The following is a 20,474-nucleotide window of genomic DNA, read 5'->3' as shown; positions in this document are numbered from 1 at the left end:
TGGCAAAGCTTCTGCCCTGTTTTAAAATGCTCTTAATGAAGATCTCCTTTGCATCATGTGCCTCAGTGTTTATCCCACCCAAAGCAGAGCTGTCTGAGACATGGGATGAGTTGCCCTCTGGAAATGATTCTCAGGAAACTCAACATGGGATGAGCTGCCCTCTGGAAATGACTCTACCTGGAGTGTGGATGATCAAACTGAAACGACCAAACAAGGGGAAGTGGGTAAGATGAAAAGTACCCTAGGCAGCAGTGGTTTGGCATCCACCAAATCCCCACAAGAGCTCAGAGGAGAGCCCTGAGTTCCACCAAGGAAAGGAGAGCAGAAAGGAAGGCTGGGAAACATGTTCCCGGCCCCTAGATGAGCAGAATAGCCATCATCAGCAGAGCAGAAGTTGACAGACCCAACGTAACGTGGGCAAATTCAAGTGACGCAACACAGTGATTTTATACCACTGAAGGCCAAGCAGGCAAAACATCCCCCCAGCACCCGCCTGATGACAGAAGGGTGCCATGATCAGTCAGAGGACACGTTCAAGTTGCCTTTCCCTGAACAGACGGCCAGAGCTACCACCATCCTCAAGAAAGTGGTAGCAGAAAGACAGTATCTCCCTGCTACATCAATGAGACGAAGGCTGATCTCAACAGGCACGTATGTACACAGCCCTCATAGGCATGTACGTCCGCTATTTGCTTTCCATAATAGCCTTGCCCCTTTCATAAGATGCTGACCGCAGGTATCTCAGTTTTTACCTACTTGTGTAGGCAAAAAAGCTGCTGACATCCACTCCACAGCTGAAACATTGCTGGCAGCGCTGAGCTGAACCTGAAATCTCAGTTCTTACATGCACACAGCTCTTCTAACAAGCCTCTCCTCACCTAGCTAACCGGGATCGCTGATCTTGTATAGTGGCTCACCACCAGATAACGACTCTTAAAAAAAAAAAAACAGGAGAGAGGCGAAGGGCATCTGGGAACCCAGGCCTTGAGAGTACCCGGGTCACTGTGGTGACATCTAAACTAGCGAACCAGAAACAGAGCCAGGGCTGTTCGCTGACCTTGAGCCTGGCTGGCAGAGTCTGCCATCTCCATACTATCAAACTCTCTCGGACTCCAAACCAGAGTAGTTGTATCCCATCTGCCTTTTGGGAAGGGTCCCTGGCCTATGTAAACTCATTTTCCCATGCTTGGGAAAGCTTTGGGAAAGGGCTAGTTGGCCAAAACCATACCAAGGACCATATTAACAGAACACTTGAGTGCAGTGCTTGGACTCCGGCCCCATTTGCATTACAGGTGTAGACATAACCTGTGCGCGGTCCTCTGCCTATCGCAAACATGGTCATATAATCCGATTCATCACTTTTTAAAAATAATGTGGAAGACCTGTGGTTCAACTCCTGGAGGTGGAGCCTCTCATCAGATTTTCCAGGCTGGGCTTTTTGGCGGGGTAAATGAGCCCCGGTGGCTGCTGTGTCCAGACAGATCAGGGGAGCCCAGGCATGGCAGCTAGAGCTTAGGTAAGGGGTAATACAGACGTGTAGACAGCTTTATGCCAGAAAAAAATGTTAGTTTGGCAGTTAATCCTTCTAGGAATCTTGTCTCAGCTATGCTCTCCAAGCCATCTCTGAGGGAAATGCCAGCGTGACTCTATTACTAGATCTAGATGGGCAAACCCTGCCTTATGGAGAAAAGCCTTCTTCTGAAGGTCCATCCAGCCACCAGAGTCTCTGATTGGAGTTAAAGGAAATGAACTTCGAAATCACACGTTTCAGAGGGAGCTATACATGAAGGTGTCTAAGACCACTCAGGAATCTGGGGTGAGTTTGGTGAATAGTTTCGGTCCTAAAGAAGCTGGAGGCAGTCATGGAGCAGAGGTGAAGGGGGACACACAACAAGACTAATCTTTCCTTTGTAGTCCCTTTTTAAGTGACATTGTTATGGCATTATTTATGACATGTAGCTATTTATTTTGAAATCACTCCTCCATTTTGAAACTTCCCCTAAATGTTAAGAAAACAGAGATAAAAGAATTCACTGTCCCCCTCTGACCAAAACCAAACTTCAGTGGATGCTAATTTGGGGGTGTTAATATAAGAACAGTTCTTTCCTTTGTGATTTTTGCAGTAAACCAGAAATCTCATTAATCTTACTGAGGGTGTTTTTTGATGTTGGTGTGGGGCTACATTTGATGGTGTTTCCAACTAGAATAGCTGCTGTTATCACTTAAAATGGGGTTTGAGGAGCCTGATAATCCCCACCCCCAGCAGTGAGGAGTCTGGCCACCTTACACAAGTGCCAATGTCTCTTTGGGATCTTCCCACAATGCCCTGGTGCATCCTTCCCTGGTGCATCCTCCAGGGGGCATGCTGAATTGTATGTGGACAGGGCTGCAGCAAGGTTCATAGAGATGCTCAGCACCAACAACTATGTTCATCTCCATCTTCTGATGTCACACATACAGGTACCAATCCCCTGGGCTAATGCTGCAGTGGAAATGTGCTGGGGGAGAAGCAGCAGCCAGGATTTTCTAGGCACGGTTTAGGTTGTTTGGCAATAGAGCGTGAGATCTCGTATACGTGTCTATTTTTGTCAAAGGCTGTATGAATTGCCACTCTGTTCAGAGTGAGATACCCTCTGCACAGTCATCACTGTAATTATAAAGACTTCAGTTAAATCCTGTTAATCTGAATGCCTTTAACCGCTGTCTCAGAATCACACTGAAAAAGAACCCCACCTGAATCCCCGAGTCAACAGCCACAGACGAGGATCTGAGGCTCCTTGAGAGACCCCGCTTGACATGCTCCATCAGGATGTCCTGACAACATCTCCACCAAGGACAGGTCTTAAATCTATGCATGCAGAGCAAAATCCCTCTTTGTAGGCAATGTTATGGGGCAGTAGAGGCTATCACAGAAACCTGGTTCAACCTGAAAGGAACACAGCCAGCAGAGAAGTGTACAAGTCATCTCTATAGACTTCCATCGCTTTTTCTTGGTGTACTTTCTGGTTTCTGTTGTGCTCAGTTGCTTCTGACCTCAGTTCAGAAATCAGAGCAGCCTGAGCAGAGCCTTGTATCTACATGGCCATCAGCGTGGCCCAGAGGCATCCAAATCTTACCAGGGACCTAAGATGGGAGAAAAGTCAACCTAAGCTACCTCCATAGTTCATATGGAGAACTAAGCACCACCATTAGCATGGATCTACAACGAATCTCTGGGGTCTAAAGACGCCCAAGTATGACTTTGCTGCTCTTGTAGCCTCTTGGTTAGATGTGCAGTGTTGTGTGTTTGTTGATTGCTGAGATCTAGGTTTTTTTTTTCCATCTGCTATTTAAAACAGTCTTTCCCAGAGAACAGCAGAAAAAAAAAAAACAAACCCAAACATGTGATTACTTTAACTGGGAAAAATAAGAAAAATAAGACGGCAAAATCCAAGAAGAGTTACTCTTGGAGGAAAAATCGTACTGCACATTCAACAGCTGGGTCTTTGTGAAGGACACTTTAGACACAACTTTTAGCAGCCAGTTCTTTGCTCAGATTCTTGAGTATATTGAACATCTTATAACAGACTCCAGCAGAGTCACTCCCCATTCACACTCTGCAAAGATCAGAATGAGTCTCCGATACTGAGGTTTTCCAGACCCAATGCTATTTGAACTCTACTGCTAGGAACCTTGAGAAGGGAAACACACCTTATGACACTACTAGAATGCACTGAAATGGGGGAACAAAAACTTTGCTATGGAAAACAACACATGGCTTGATTTAGAATAAAATCTTTCCCCACCCATTTCTGTGTTCTGAGTAGGGACAGTTGGCACGAAACAACACAGCTCCGCAAACACATACAATATACTTGCATTTTAACACAGTATGTTCGATACTTGTTACAGCATCTTTATCCTGGCATTCTTTTTTAATTCAGATGAGAACTGCAGCCACAGAGAATAATTTGAATCTGCCTAGCACCAGTTGAAAGGATGTTGTAATCTTGCAGGTGGGACTAAAATACTCTGAAAAATAGGGGAGCACATCAGCACCGGAAAGTAAAGCCCTAGGAGTTCTGCTGTCCGCTTCTGAACATAACCATGAGAATCTTTTTTCCCTAGCACGGGTCTGGGGCAGCTTTGGAACCTGGGACCCTGTGCCTGCAGATCAGTAACCGAGCAAAACCTAATTCTGTTGACTGCTACGTCCACGTCATTCTTCTGTCTCAGCCTCCAAAACGGGGTGGCCCAATCCAGACTGCTGGTTGGGATCATCCTTGGCCCGTGCCAACACCTGAGCCAAGCCTGGAAATTGTTTGGGCTGGTGCTAGCTGCCGTGGGCTAAAATTCTGCCAAGGATTGTGAAGATAACCGAACCACGTGGATGACCGAGCTCTGGCGGCTGTGCTCATGTTCTGATGTGTTTCAGTTTATTAGCATAGATGAAACCCAACAGACTTGTCACCAGATTGAGGAAGCAACATCTTCTGCCAGGGCTTAGCGAAGGAACTTCCCGCTATAAATACAGCTCCCACGGCCAGTTCCTTGGAGACGAGGCAACACCAAGGCAGTGTTTCAAACAGTCTGTGACAGCACCAAACATGGATCCTGCAAACCACCTCTGGTTAATGGTTTGGCCTGGACACAAAAAGTTTGCAGGCCATTAGAGAAATAACTTCCTCCCAGATCTGGGAATGCTTTTGACCTGATGGGCAAAAGGAAGGAAATCCAACTTTGTTCACACTCCCTGGCCAAGGTAAGAGGTCTTCATTCAGTGTGTTTAGAGGAGATGTGTCAGCAGCGCAGACTTTGCTAACCTCACGGTCTGTAAATCTTTGTTATTGTGTAGGGGGCCATTGATGGAATTGCCTTGGCATAATTGCAGGCGAGGTGACTGGTCTCCTGAAAAGAAGGAGCCACTCAACACTTCTGGAGAGTAGACAGGGCTGGCATCACTACAGTGAGTCTGGCAGAGCATTTTTGTGAGGGGGAGTGACAAAGCGACAAAAATGGATGTGGTGCAGCTGGTGCCGTCTCGCAGTGGGGTAGCTGAAGGCACCAGGGACACTGATTTCCAAACATAACAGCAGGAACCTGTTTCTTCCTCTGCTTCCCATGCTTTGTACACTCTGCAAAGGTCTAAGTGATGTGTAGCAGGCCAGAACTCAATAACATGCCAGCATCCACCGGTTAAGTCATGCTCAGGTTGGCTTGTCTCTCCTGGATCTTTTTGCCTTCTCAGAAGTTCATGTGCATACAAAACAGACTTAAGACTGCCTCTTCAACAGGTTAATGAACATCACCTTCCCCAAGGACAGGCTGAGATCGAACCATGCATCCGTTCCCCTACTGCAAATGGCTGTTTGCACCTTAGGGTATTTCAGATATGGGCTCCTGCGACCGGGAAAGAGCCGTGCCTGGTGGATGTCCCCCATGAATGAGCGTCCATGTGAAGACGTAAACGTACTGAGGGCACTGAGAGCATGAGGTTGGTCAAAAGCCACTTAGGACAAAAGTCATTTCAGGAGATTTCTATTGACTCAGTAAATCTACTGCACTCCCAGACTCAAGACTGTCACCCTGAGCTAATCATCTAAAACGACCGATAGTTTCTGAAAGAAGAAAGTTCCTTCCCTCAATACTCAGCAATTTTGAACCAGCTGCATCAACCTGAACTGCTCCATCTACATCGGGGGTAGAAGCACAGAGAAGTCCCTGCCCAGCACTCCCCCTACATCTCCCCCATTTTATTTGCACATCTCAGTGGCTATGTGCTCCCTGTTTATCCAGAGTCAGCATCCTCTCTTGGATGCCTCATGTGAACCCCAGAGCTGCACGCTAGAGCAACCTGAAGAGAAGATGGAAATACCTGAATTTCCAAGCATTTCACTAGCCAATCGCACAGCAGTGTGCAGCCACCTTTTCCTATGCTCTAATCGCGAATCTGCCGCGAGAGGTAGGTCCCCAAGCATAAAGTCTGCAGCATAAAGTTACCTGAAAAAGCCTTAATTTCCTGCCGGAATCTGTTTGGCATGAACTTGCTCCCCAGGAGCAAGCAGTGGAGAGATCCTCCCCAAGACCTTAGGCTACTCACAGAATGAATCACAGGATCCCAGACGGGTCAGGGTTGGAAGGGCCCTCTGGAGCTCCCCCAGTGCCACCCCCGCCAGAGCAGGGGCACCTCCAGCAGTGGCACAGGACACGTCCAGGCGGGTTTGGAATGGCTCCAGAGTGGGAGACTCCCCCCCCTCTCTGGGCAGCCTCTGCCAGTGCTCTGCCACCCTCAAAGTAGCTCACTCAACCCTCTCCATCTGTGCCTCAGTTTCCCAGTTGGCCTGAAGCTGCTAGGAACAGCATGGGCTAATGCTTGCGTAGTGCTCTGATGATGTAACCCCCTCCCAATGATTACCGCAGCCTCACAAAGCCTAAAATTGGCAGCACTGGCCACCTGCCAGTGCCGTCCTGTGAACGGTGACTCATCTTTATTGGCTGTGGCATGTCATATGCGTGATGGTGGCACGTGATATTGAACAGCAGGGTTTTTATCAGCACTCCGAAATAACAGAGTGAGAGCTATGGCAAGGTGGTGGATGGAGGAGCTGCAGGTGGGGATGGGCTAAGGGATGACGCCTAGCTTTGGGTTTGCTCCAAAGTCCATTGGGGGAAAAAAAAAAAAAAAAAAAAAAAGAAAAAAGCTGTCACTGGCTTCAAAGGCTCCTGGAGACAGTCCTTGCCCACTGCGCTGGGACAATACGGCTGATGATAGGGCAAGCTTTCCCCATGTCACTCACTGCCAGCACGCCTCGGGCTTGGCTCGCTCTCAGCAGGCCAGAGCAAGACGTCCTCAGTGCCCACTGCCAACTGTGGAGATGGCTTTTTGATGCTGCTGGGAATTGGCCCGGGACCAGCGACTCGTTTCAAGCAGGGCCCCAAATTGCTATCTGTCATCCGGCTTTGGTGAGAAGGAGGGGACGGCAGGAACAGAGCCATATGCCCCAGTCTGGCAAAGTACCTGAGTCATATGAGTGGCCTCCCAGGCGAGCTGCTTCTGTGTGTGGAGCTATCTGGGCATTTTGCGAGGTGCCTCCTTGGTCTGCTGATGAACATTTAAAGGGAAACTGTGGTTGAATCAGGGCAAACTTTCAACGCAGACTGTTCTGGTTCCTCCCCGCCAAGCCCCTTCAGCGAGCATGACACTGGTGAGGTCCTTTTCCCTTGCCCACATGGCAATGAGCAACCGCTTTTCTGCTCGTGCCTCTTCTGTCACAGGGAACCAGGGCTGGGTGATGGATGTCTCCCGTTTCTTTTACTCCCCAAGGAACGGCATGAGAGAGAGGGAGAAAGAATATGCCTTCCACCCCACGGGCCAAGTTTTAGGGTCTTTTTTTCTTATGATCTGTCTCTCAGCCCAAGCCAAAGCCCAGACTGTGACTCTGGTAGACCTTTCATCCACTTCAACCCATCCTGTTACCAAGGACTCTGCGAGGCAAAGATTTTTTAGGCAAGTATTGCTGTTGTCTTGCTGGATCTTAGGAAAAATACACCGGTGGGAAAAGGGAAGAGGACTTCTGCTTCTGGAAATAAAGGACCTTGTTGGGCCTGCATCAACATCTCGCCCACCCCAAACAGAGGGTGTAAATGACATGTCGGTCTTTTTTGCATTGAGCCCTGTGGAACCCGATGCCTGTGTAGAAAGGGTAGAACCACACCTTATTTATGATGGGTAAGTCTGGTAATGGGACTCTGCACAAATGGGGACAATTTTGTGTAGTGAGGTGACAGAGATTTGAATTTGGGGTTGTGGATTCATGTTTGAGCACTGTTGGAATGTATACATTTAGTTACACCCAAACTGAAAGACATCTGTGGAAAACAGGCAGCACCACCCCACAGCATGCGCTTTCCCCTACATGTGCTTTTCCATCCAGCATGGCATCTCCCACCCGTAGTCCTCAGTGGCTGCATCTCTACTAAGAACCAAGTATTTGCAGGGATTGTTCTCCAGCCCTGAGGCCAGCAGGCACCATCCATACCCCATCTCTCGATGTCCAAAGGTGGCCACATCCAACTGTCTGTTGGGAATTGTCCCTGGTCTGTGGCTACTCCCAAGCAGTCCTTGGGGATTGTTTGGCTCAGAGTTAGCTGGTCCAAGCCAAAACCATGTCAGGCCCACGCTAACAAGGCAGCAGTGGTGACGATGGCTGCCTGTTGTGGGTGCCTGTCCACTTGCACCCCAGAACTGCGTTTCTGCTGGGCTCTCCAATGGACATACCCGCTTGGCCCAGGCCAGCATGAAGGATCTTGCGCTAACTTCTAGTGCTCCTTCAAGGTTAGCAGTGCTACTTGTAGGATGAACTTTCAAATCTAATGAGTGTCTTCTCCACTCTCAGTGGAGATGTGGGAATTTTAGTCCCTTCAGTTGCCTTCAGGCCAGCATTGATCACATTGGAAAATCACATCTTTGGGCAACTAAAGGCTGAAGACTCCCTTTTTAACTTGGTTGCCCCAGCTAAGAAGGTTACTTTGAACTTTGGGGCCTGAGTGGGAAGGAGACTGAGTAAGACGTAATCCATTCATGTGTTCTCCTTTAGATATGGCCTTGGTTTTAGATCTCATCCATTCCTCAGGAAGTCGTGGCGCCTTGGGATATTTCCTACCCTATGAATATATCTAACAGGACATTTCAGACAGTATGTAGTTCACAGCATATCCATTATTCACAGCATATGATTGGTTAACTATCAACCTGTCATCGGGGGAAAATTAACTGAGAAATTTATCTCCACATTAGACTTAACACATTATCACCCACACAGGAATCCTCTCACTCAGGTGCAGGCGTGTTTAAGTTGAGGTTGGCTCATCATGAACCCACTCAGCTTCATGGGGAATGCCTTCTCTGGGCAGTGAGGACAACGGCTGACCCACCCCTGCGGCTTGTCCTCCGATACCTTGCAAAGACCACTCAAATTTTCTAGACTAACTGAGAGCGAAAAGCATCTCAGAGTGCCCCCGCAAAAAAAGGACAAGCCCTGATCATCAGTGGCCTCCAGACATGGTACAGAAAGAGTTGAGGACATGATGAAACAGACATAGGAATTTGCTTTGGGAGGGAAAAAATTTGGCTACGTCATTTGCAAAGGCCACGAGGATATCTCTGCAGCCAGCACGCATCTGTAGCTATGTCTAAAATCCCTTTTAGTGCCCAACTTGTATCACTCTGCTTAAAAAAGTGCCCCCTCCACCCCCAGAGAGGCTGAAGCTAATGTTACTTTTTCTTAAATATATGAGCAGCTTCAGACTACTTATTACGGGCTGCCGGGAGTGCAGACACCTCGCAAAATCCCAGAGATTTCACAAGGACTTTGCATAATGAAGGCTTACGCTGCAAATCTCGATCGGATCAACAGCAGGGCGATACAGGAGACGGGGACAGCATGGGTGGATAGACAGTTCTTTTTTTGTAGGGGGAAACCCTGCGCTGAAAACTGCAGCCTCACCCAGGCAAAGTCCCAGCAAAAGCGTTGCGCAAAGCACTCGTGACATGAGTGGAAGGATGTTAGAGGTTTGGCTGACTCATTAAGTCTTAAAGTAACCACATGAAAAAATTAAGTGAAAGGAAACCTCTTTAAGAGGAGATTTGTGCTGAAAAACTGGAATCCCTTTCACCTCACTAACTGCCTAGAAGTTAGGCATCTCCTTTAAGCAGGTGCTCCTTTCCATTCAGTGCAGAGGAAGAGGCACCTCTGCAGGGTGAAGAGGGTTAAGGATGGTTTATTCTGCAGGAATGAGGTGGATTATCTGCTAGGAGTGATTACGAAATGAAGACCTGGGTTGCTGGGCTTTTTATTTTTTTTTATTTTATCGCTAATAAAATAAAATGTTTCCCCCTGCAAATACACCATGTTATTTAAATCCGGGGACATCCTCTGGCCAGTGCTGTCCAGGAATCTGAGAGAGATGGCCACCCTTTCATCCCATCCTCTCCTAAATCTTGGAGACAGCTGAGGAGAGTGACAGACAGGGCTGTGTCCTTTTCATAGAATATTATAGAATCATAGAATGGTTTATGTTGGAAGGGACCTTGAAGACCATCGAGTTCCACCCCCCCTGCCATGGGCAGGGCCACCTCCCACCAGCCCAGGTTACTCCAAGCCCCGTCCAACCTGGATTTGAACACCTCCAGGGATGGGGCAGCCACAGTTTCTCAGGGCAACCTGGGCCAGTGCCTCACCATCCTCAGAGTGAAAAATTTCTTCCTAATATGTAATCTAAATCTACCTTCTTCCAATTTGAAGCCATTCCCCCTCATCCTATCACTACATGCCCTTGTAAAAAGTCCTTCTCCAGCTCTCTTGTAGGCCCCCTTTAAGTATTGGAAGGGTCCCATCATGTCCTAAGGGTAGGTCTAAATGCATCACCTAGGTTCTGTCTAGGTTCTCTGGAGAAAGGCGCTGCTGGAGGGCAAGCATCTCACCTCGCCTCCTTCAGCCAATTTGGACAAAGGCTGATCCGTGTTTTGGAGGTATCCTTCCTCCCTCACCTTCCGTTGACTCTGTTTTGGGCCCAGACAGCTGTGGCTGTAGCAGATGAATCGCTCGCAAAGGGCCTGCCTGCCAACACCAGCTCCGTCCATGTGCATCTTCAGGAGCTGATGTCGACCCATTTGTCCCAGCAGCCACAGCACAAAGTAGTCCAGTTCAGGCTCTCAGCGTGCACCTTCCAGGTCAGATCTGCTCACCTGACGGAGTACACCAAGTTCTTATTTCTTTTCTCTCTGTGCTATTTTCTGCTCTTCCTGAGTCATTGGGTGACAGTAGCTAAGTTGGGAACTGGTCTGCCTTGTGCTAGGGATATGACGAAGGAACGAATCCTGACCTTCATAAAATCCCAGGGTTGTTGTCCCAAGATTTACTGAGGTTGGGACTTGACCTCAAATTCCAGCTCCGGCTCTTCTGCTGCTGGTGGCGTCAGACCATGCGAGAGATGCTAACTCCTGGGTGAGCAGGGGCCCATTAGTGAAACCGGTCTGTCCTTTGAGCGCTGAAGGAGCCATAAACACAGGTTCCACCCAACCCCTTCCAACAGGTACCTCTCAGGGTAAAACGGTTCTTGCAAGGCATGGTGGGGCTTTTCCTTCTACCCACCCAATAGAAACGGAAACCAGGAAAATAAGCATTAGCCTGACTGCATCCCCCTCTGCTAGTCCTCGCAGCGCTCCCCTACTCACTGCAACCACAATAGGCAAGATCAGGCCTTTCTGTCACCGTGCTCCTAAGCATCTCTGGAGGAGATGCTCTGCGTTTGAGTAAACCCTCCAGTGTGTTCACCCTTCTAACCTCAACAGCCACCTTACCATGGGAACTAGGAGAGAAAAAAGCAAAACTTTCTAAAAGCCATTCCAGTAACTCCCCTTGTAAAGCTCCTTAAACAGGAGAAGGAGGCACTAGGTGACCCACCTGGAGAAGACTGCAGCCTGGTTTGGCTTCCTGCACCGGGCTTGGCATTGCAGTCTTAGGAGCAGGGAGGACCGGGGCTTGGAGGAGGGATGCATGCCATGTAAAAGGGTAAACCAACCTTGTTCTAGCACTAAATGAATCCGTAAGAGGCTGTGTGAACCCTGTGGAAGTAGCTGGAGTCTGGACGCATCGGCACGGGCTGCACCTGGGTTTGTAAGCCCTGCTGCGGGCCCTCCGCGATGCAGATGACACCGTCCCCCTTTAGAGGCAGAACTGGCCTCTTCCTGTGACGAGCCACGCTCACATCGACACGGTGAGCCAGGAGAGACTTGATTTGATTTTTAAACACACTGCCTTCCTAAACATATCCATCTTCCTTTGGTTTCTGCCGGCTTTACGGCAAATCTTTGGTGCTGCCTTTCATAACGGCTCCTCTCAGCATTTAATTTCCTTTTACATAATTACGCACTGGCCGGGAGGAAGGGGATGACAGAAGCGCCGAACGGGCACGGAGGAGCTCCGGGAAACCTTGCACCTGAGCAAGCTCTGCTGCTCGCATCCATCGGCAGCGCCGATGATGCTCGACCGCATCTCCGGCGCTGGCGGGGAGGGGGAGGCAGGGAGAGGGGTGCGCTGGGGACACCGAGAGCTCGGCTGCTGGAGCGTGGCAGGCAAAGAGCCCTCCAGGGCTCGGGGAGGCAGGCGGGGACGTGCATTGCCTTGGAAGAGAGCGCAGCGTGCTCGGGGTGGTGGAGGAACGGAGGAACTGCATAGCTGGAGAAGGCGGAGGGGAAGGTGGAGGGGGGGGGGGGGCGGTGTTGGAAAATGATGCAGCTTGTTGGGTGGATTAGGCAGCCATGCCTGGAAGTGGCAAGCTGAAAGGGCCGAGGATTTGAAAGCCCAGAGGGATTATTGGGCCGCCTCATCTGACTTTGCAGCACAACAGAGGCCAGCAAATTTCCACCCCCACCCCCCCCACCCCCCGCCCCATCCTCCCCCCATGCTTTCTGTAGCAAGTCCAACAATCTGCATAACGCCCTGGCAAACCTCTTCGGTCATGATTTATACGTTTTTAGTAGGGTTAATAATGTCGGGAGCAGCAGGCAAAGGGTGCTGGCAAACGTGAGCGGTTCCAGCAGGAGTTGTAGAAAAGCACGTTCATCACGTCAGCACTTTGGAGGCCTGGAGAGCTGGTGATGATAGGTTTCGGAAAAAGAGTGCATAAATAGGAGAAGAGAGGCCTCTATAAACAACTGTGATGGACATGCTTAAAGTACGGAGGAAGGGGAGAGCAGTCCGACTTCCTGATGCTCTAGATAGTGGTGACCTTGGTTGGTCCAACCAGCAAAATTTAACCCCGAAGAACTGCCCGGTTCCAATCCCAGCCCCAAGAAACATCTCAGGTCTGCCAGAAATGGCCTGCCACAGACAGGCTGCCGTTGGGAAGCCGAGTGTTATCCCTGGTGTGCGAATTGAGCAGGGGCCGAATCGCCCTGCAGCTCATCAGCTGATACCACTGTCGGTCCTCGTAGAGGACCATTGTCCCTCAAGCTGGTGACCCTTAGGCAGCCAGCATTGCCGTGGACATGGTCTGGTAGAGCTGCCCACCCCAGGGCTGGGACAGGGACATACTTGGGCGGATGCTCCCTGCTCAGGACTTCACTGCAGCAAAGGACATGAGAATTGGCAGACTTCTCTGTGGTTGCTTCCAAGCCTCTGCTCATCTATCCACCTTTGCAGGGCTACCTGCGCTACAACACCTCTGCCTCTACACAATCCCCTCCGCTGCCTTCTCCCATCTCTTTCCATGTACTTGCTGAGAAGCGCAGTACCAGCAACCAAGCCTTAATTCCTGGGCACCCTTCGGAAAAGGTCCTGCAGCCTCTATCTACAAAACCAAGCACCTTACACTGCACTTCACACCACCAGAGCATCGCACAGGCATCGAAGCATTTGTCCTCGCAACACAAATTCAAATTTGGCCAGTTGTATCACCCTGCTTAAGTACGGAGGGAAACTGAGGCAGAGAAGGATCGCGTTTGCCCAGTGCCAGGTGGCCAACGAATGGCGACACTTGCCATAGCAGCTGAGACTGCCAACCTCCTCCTGATAACACCACCATTTCTTTAGACTGGGCTGGGTGTGGAAGAGCTGAATCTTGTTTTTTGATTGATACTGTTTGATTGATACTGTTTTGCTTTTTTTTTTTTTTTTTCTCAGCGGAACGAGCAGAAATTTTACCCAGCGAACGCAGCGCGGAGCTGGAATGAGATTTGTCCCAAGTGGCAGCCCCTTACACGCCAGGTTGCGTAGGGCGGATGGTTAGCAAAGCATCCATCGGCAGCGGAGCATGGGATCAGAGGGGGGAAGCTGGGAGGATGGGGAAGGGGGGGACGAGGGGGGCCACTTACATGGTAATGTTTCTGCACGGTTCTTTTGGATCATTATGCAGAGCTGTAGCACCAGTTGAGGGGCGCTCTCGAGGAAAGTTTCCAGGAGGCGCAACATATTTACGTCTGCATATTCGTACATCATAGCCCAGTAGAAACGCCGCTGGTGTTCCTTCCGCCTCTGGCTCTGGATCCCCAGGTACATAGTTCGGATATACCTGCAGGAAACAGGAGGAAAAGCCGAGCGTGAGACTTTGGCATGCATCAAAACGCGAGGGGGACAGAGCTGTGGGCCAGGTGTGTGGGTAAAGGGAGGCTGTCCGGATGAAAGGGAGTCCGGAGTGTCTACACAGCTCTAACACCATCTCCTGAAACATTTTATATTGCAGGAGTGGGAAACCTTTCACTCGGACCACCCAAAGACGAAACATGGGGGTAGGAAATGCTCATGAAACATTGGCACAAGAAAACAACTCCCGCACTTTCTTCCCATGATGACAAGAGGAGAAGCTACTTGACAAATGCTGGTCGTGGCACTTGGCGGTGGCTTGACAGATGGTCTAAGCCCCTTCAGCACTGTAGTAAGGAGCTTCCCTCATGTACCCCAGATATTTGACCTCATTTCCTCACAGGTGGAGCAATGAGACACCACCTTCACCTTCAGCACATGTGTGACCCACAAATGCAAAAGGCCACTACTTGCCACTGATCAGCTATTGAGACTTGGGGCAATGTTGGAGTAGAAGGAGGTGCCTCATGCACAGACAGGTACTGTTCTCTCGCCTCGGTTTCCATATCAGGTGTGCGAGGAGACCAAAAACCTCATTCTGGGGGCACAACTTCCCTTCAGGGAATATTTGGCCAACCTTTGTAAGCGGAGGTGATCAAGTCAGGGTAGCATGAGGTGCCCAGATGTCACAGGACTCACGGCATTTAAGAAAGGAAGCATCTCCTAACAGGGACCTCTCTAATGCTTGCTGATATTAATGATCTAATATCGGGTCTTTTTCCTTCCCATCCTGAGCGGTGGCTGTAACCTTATGCTCTGAAATTGGGGATGGGAATCATTTCACCTAATGCCGATTCTGAAGTTTGTCATCTGAGCTAGTCAATGGAGAGAAATGTCCCCTCCTGGGACTGTTCATCTGCCCCACCTCAGATGCCAGCATGACGGTGGACTGAAGTGCCTTCTGGAGGCTCTGGGAACGGCTCACAGCACAAATTGGGGTTTCGCCAAAACGATTAGGTCATTCCTTGCCACTTGGGGAGAGATTGCATAGCAAGGAAGAGCAGCAGGAAAGAACATAAGCCTCGACAGCCTCTGTATCTCCAAATTACAGCCAGCGACAGGGAGCTGGGAGAGAAGCAGAGGTAGCCATGCAAGCCCTGCCCTTTCTCAAGCACCTTGTCCTTCCTTCCCCTTTGCAGTTCGCAAGCACAGAAGACGACAAATCCCGAAAGAAGACACAAGGACACACAAAAAATGACGCAGGAAAGCCACCAGATGGGGCTCGACACTCGAGAAAATGCTACGCCAGTCACATACGACACTGGTGACACTGGTGTGACATCCCCAGCAGAGCCCAAGTGGGGTGGAAATGCCCGTGGACCACCTGCTGTCCCTCTGTCACCAGTCCGTCTCCCACTCCCCAACATGCTCAAGGCCACCGCCGGTACTCGGCATTTGCCGGAACCGCCCCAGCCCCAGAAGCTGCAGGATGACACAGGAATCCTGCCTTTTCTTCATGCCTGCAGGAAATTACGCCGGAAAAGCAAAGCTGGGGAGAGTGGCTCAAGGAGAAAACAGAGAAAAGGAGCACTCAACTGTTTTTTACAACAACAACTACACAGAGCCACCAAAAAACAAGGTGGTGGTGCCTATAAGGTGCTGCCCGTGGGCAAAGACAGCATCACCTCCGCCAAACTCTTTCCAGAGAGATATTCACCAAAACCATCTCGTAGTTTTGCATGGCCTCCCCTTCCCAGGAGCTCCCATTCCTGCTAGTACATGAAACCTAAACTCGTCCTCTGAAGGTTAAGCCACTAATTTATCATCATCCCAGCCACGGACATGGAGAATTTATTCATTTTCACCCTGCAGCAGTCTTCTACCTGTTTGCACGTAGTTACCATGTAAACCTTCAAGCTTTTTTTTCTCCAGACTGAAAAAAACTCAATTTCTTTCAGCCCCTTCTCACAGCTCACATTTTCTAGACCTCTGCTTTTCCACATTGTTGTCCCCACCTGCTGTCCCCAATTTTTGGTTATTTTTAAGACTGTCTACTTTTCTGAGCACTCCAGCTTGGCAAAACCAAACTATAACAATGGCACTGAGTCACTCAAAAAGATTTAGAAGAAACTAAGGGACACCACATCCTGCAATTTCTCCTTGATCTCTAGGGATTCACCACCATCCACACAGTTTAAGCCTGAATATTTCTAACTGGTGACAGTGAGAGGACATGCCACCTATTCATGGAGGCCGCACACAGAAAGGGACGTCAAAATGCATTGGGTGCATGTAATGCTCTGATCCTTTCTCTATCAATGGGCAGAACAACGGCAATGACAGTAACACCAAATTCTCTTGGCTGTTGAACCCACAGCCTTTTGCAAAGGCCATACCTATTGTGCTCCTTCCATGGATTGGGAAACTGAGTCATGGGTCACCAAAGGGGCTCTCCCACAGTCCTCCAAGCAGGTGGGCAGCAGAACTGTCTTTTAGTGCTGTCCCCAGTCTCTAACCACCACAACACAAACATGTGAGCAGGATCCTATAATCACAGAATGGTTTGGGTGGGAAGGGACCTTTAAAGGCCATCTAGTCCAACCCCCCTGCCATGAGCAGGGACATCTTCAACTGGATCAGGTTGCTCAAAGCCCCATCCAACCTGACCTTGAGTGTTTCCAGGGATGGGGCAGCCACCACCCCTTTGTGCAGCCTGGGCCAGGGTTTCACCACCCTCAACGTAAAACATTTCTTCCTTATATCTACTCTAAATCTTCCCTCTTTTAGTTTAAAACCATTACCCTTTGTCCCATTGCAACGGGCCCTGCAAAAAGTCCTTCTCCATCTTTCCTGTAGGTCCCCTTTAAGTACTGAAAGGCCACAATAAGGTCTCTGTGGAGCCTTCTCTTCTCCAGGCCGAACAACCCCAACTCTCTCAGCTAGTCCTCCCAGCAGAGGTGCTCCAGCCCTCTGATCATCTTCATGGCCCTCCTCTGGACTCACTCCAACAGTGTGAGTCCTGCGCTGAGGGCTCCAGAGCTGGAGGTAGTCAAGTCCTGCTCTGCCTGCTGATGGTCCTCCACCCAGGACACACATACTTCCTTGACACTGTAAAGCCCGGCTCTGCCCAATTTGATCTGTACTGAAAGACCCAAGAAGGACAAATCTGTCCCCGTCCGACTTCCACATGGGACTGTGACCTCAGGAATCCCTTGGAATAATTTTGGCCAGCAAAAGGTCACAGCCTTCCGAATAAACAGTCTGTGAGCAAAACAGCTCCAAGGACCATTTGCAGCTGAAGGGAAATGAATGTTCCTTTGTGTTCTCTTCTCAGTCCGTGCAAAAATACGCCACTCTCTCTTTAGCATCCTTCAGACTCAAATCTGACAAAGAGAGGAAAGGGAGGACTAAAAACCCATTCCTCCTTGATGCCACTCGATTGTGAGTCTTCACCAGAGAAAGCACAACAGGTAACTGGGAAAAGCAGTATTTCTACCTGGTAGGCTTTCAACAACTAATAAATACCTGTCTAATTAATCAATACAAAATTTCACCCAGCTGTAACACTGGTAATGCTCAATCCTATTTCTCAACACGAATGTTCAACATTGGTGTAAGCAGTTTTATTCCAGTATATGTTTCTTCTTTGTGGTATTTTATTTACTCGTTTGAGGGCTTTTTCCTACCTTTACTAATACTAGTTAAGTGTAGACAAACTCTGAAGAAAAAAAAAAAAATCAATGTCATTTCACCTGAAATTTGTTGTTCTCGGTCAAGCTGGTAGCAAACAGGATTCTATAATTAGACTTTCAAATCCATATTCAAGCCTGATCTTCAATCTTTAGCAACACGATGCTTCCTCTTATGTCAGTGAAAGCCATTCACCGCTCCGTGCTTTTGAAAATCAGGCTAATTTATTTATTTAAGAGCTTAATTTTGGATACAGGAACCTAACTTTGGTCTTTTTAGTTTTTCAATGCTGGCTATTTTTATATACGAGTGTGTGTATTTGTGTGCGCGTGTATGTATTTTTAGTTCTAAGTCCCATCATGGCTTCAAGAGATAGAACTAATTTGGGGTTGGGAGGGGGATTCGAGGCAATTTTCTTTAAATGCACAAAGGATTGGCTGTCCCCTCCGTTCTGGCCGGGTTCCCAGAATTCCTGTTGGTATAATTACCCTCACGCTTATTTACTACGTATGTCGCAGTAGCACACAAACAGCGCGGGGCAAAGTCACTGCTGTCCCTGCGCCAAAACATATTTTTAAGGAGCCAAATCCATCGGCTCCAGAAATGTGGTCTAATAACCCCTGGAGAGAGCTCCAGGATGCCACCAGGAGGGAGAAGAGGAGATGCTCCTACTGTAAAAAAAAACCTCCACCCTAAGTGCCACGGAAAAAGATGCTTCACAGGGATGACAGAGGCTGCTCAGCAGTCTCAGCAAGGACTGTAGCAGAAATGTCCAGAGATGGGATTTTGGAGTCAGAAGCTCTGTCTATACCATTAACCAAAGCAGACCAAAGACCAGCCTTTGTCCTTGGCCAGCTGGCATGACTTGACTCCACGTGGCTACGTCCGTGCTAGTTGGTCTTGGCCAAAATTGCCAGAGACTGTGCTGACAATTTAACAGGGCGAACTATTATAGGATCGTGCCTGTGCCTTGGCACTGTTCGATTTACAGAGGTGGCTCTGAATATCACCAGCAGAAAGTGTAGGAGGACGCCTCAGGCAACAGACTGGCTTGAAATGAAGAGGATGCTGATGTGTAAGAGGATTGCAGGAGCACGGAAAGGCACATCAGCACAGGCCCGTGGGCTATGTTTTGAGCGAAGAAGAGTCCTGACGACCTGTCCCACACAACCACAAGCTGACCAAGGTCAGGAATCTTAGACTATATCTACAATAGTCAACAAAGGACAGGGGCCTGCTCACTTTTCCTGAGGCCAATGGGCCGAGACTGACCACAGAAATGAACTCTCTCATCCTCCAAGACCAAGTAGCTGCCTTTATACTCAGTATTGGGAATGATCCCTGGCCCATGTGGAGCCCTGAACCCTGCCCAGGTTGTTATTACTTGGGAGAGTGCCAGTAAGCCTTGACCCATCTAGTGATTATACTAGCAATTTAGCAGCGTGATGAAGTTACAGTGCCCTTGAGCAAGCCTTGAAATTACCTCGTTTGCTAGTACAGGTATATGGAAAGATGGAAAGGAATAGCATTTGGGGCACTTTGACCACTCCCAACAACTCCAGGTTGCGAAGCTCTTCTTGACCAAGCACAGCCAAGCAAAGAGAAGAGAACCTGGGCTTGAAAAACGGGAGAGCGTGCTTGAGAAGCTAGAAGCAGACCTCTACAGAAAGGAGGAGTTCAGAAAATTAACTCTGCTGAGTGGGTCACAACTTACACCTGCAGCAATTTACATGCTCCTTTGGATGAGTAGGATTTATCAAGACTAGGACAGCAACAGGTACAACACCCTTCCCAGCATCTCATTAACCTCCTCCACTTCTCTCTGGACAACCCTACTTTGCCACGGCACTACAGCAGCATGGTTATGTCCTAGGTGTTACGGTAGCAACACACACCGTACGGATGGACACCATCTCCCCCACCACTCCATGCACCAACCTTCTCCCTGGTGCTCACTCCTGGAAGAAGAGGGGTGGGATGGTGCGAGATATTCAGCTGAGGGCTCACCCTCCTGCCATCTCCTCCGCAGGCGCAACTGCTAACTCTTGTGCAACTTATGCGCTAGAGGGTGTTTACAGATTAAAAGCCCACTCCTTGGAAGGGAGGAAATGAGGACATGTGTAACTGCTCGGCTGGAAGGCTTGCAGCGGAGGCTGCCTGAACATACCCTTAAAATGAGGTTACGTAAGGCCAGATCTCAGCTGGAGCAAGCTGGCATCCACAGGGCTCTAGCAATTTACACCAGCTGCGGCTTTGGCCCGCTTTTTTAATTTTAATGAATTATTTTCATTCTAACAGATATAAAAGGAATATAAGATGCAGCGCTCAAGCAACGGGGGAGCACGAAAGTAAAATGCTGTCTATTAAAAAAATCAAAACCAAACTTACCATTACCGTCACAATTAACGTGCTCAATATCAACATTTCTTAGTGATTTTTTTCTTTGCTATAATGTTGCAAGTTAGTGATAAGGATTCACAGATGGATAATTATTGCTCCTAGTTCGACTATCAAAGTAGCAGCCACGGGCCCCATCCAGGTGCTGAGATACCACAGCTTCATCTGGTTGGCTCCACGGCATCAAACCCCTCCAGAACAAGGGGCTGCACCCAAACCGCCTCTGGGGAACGGTTCCTGGCCTGGGCTAATCCTCAAAGGGTGTGTGCGGCATATGTACACCACTGCTAGTTGTCTTGGGCCAAAACCATGCTGGAGACCATT

The 20,474-nt window shown here is 49.1% G+C and overlaps 1 protein-coding gene across 1 annotated transcript in view; it reads right to left on the bottom strand.

Annotated features, from left to right (window-relative positions):
• The window catches only part of XKR6 (XK related 6), a 210,490-nt gene that overhangs the window by 9,344 nt on the left and 180,672 nt on the right, over nt 1-20,474 (bottom strand). Inside the window, exon 2 of the mRNA XM_082480886.1 lies at nt 13,856-14,052. Coding sequence (XP_082337012.1) covers nt 13,856-14,052 — 197 coding nt within the window. The remainder of the gene's footprint in view (nt 1-13,855; nt 14,053-20,474) is intronic.

Source organism: Vanellus vanellus (assembly GCF_965231255.1).
Source record: "Vanellus vanellus genome assembly, chromosome: 3".
NCBI lineage: Eukaryota > Metazoa > Chordata > Aves > Charadriiformes > Charadriidae > Vanellus > Vanellus vanellus.
This window is presented reverse-complemented; position numbering and strand designations above follow the sequence as displayed.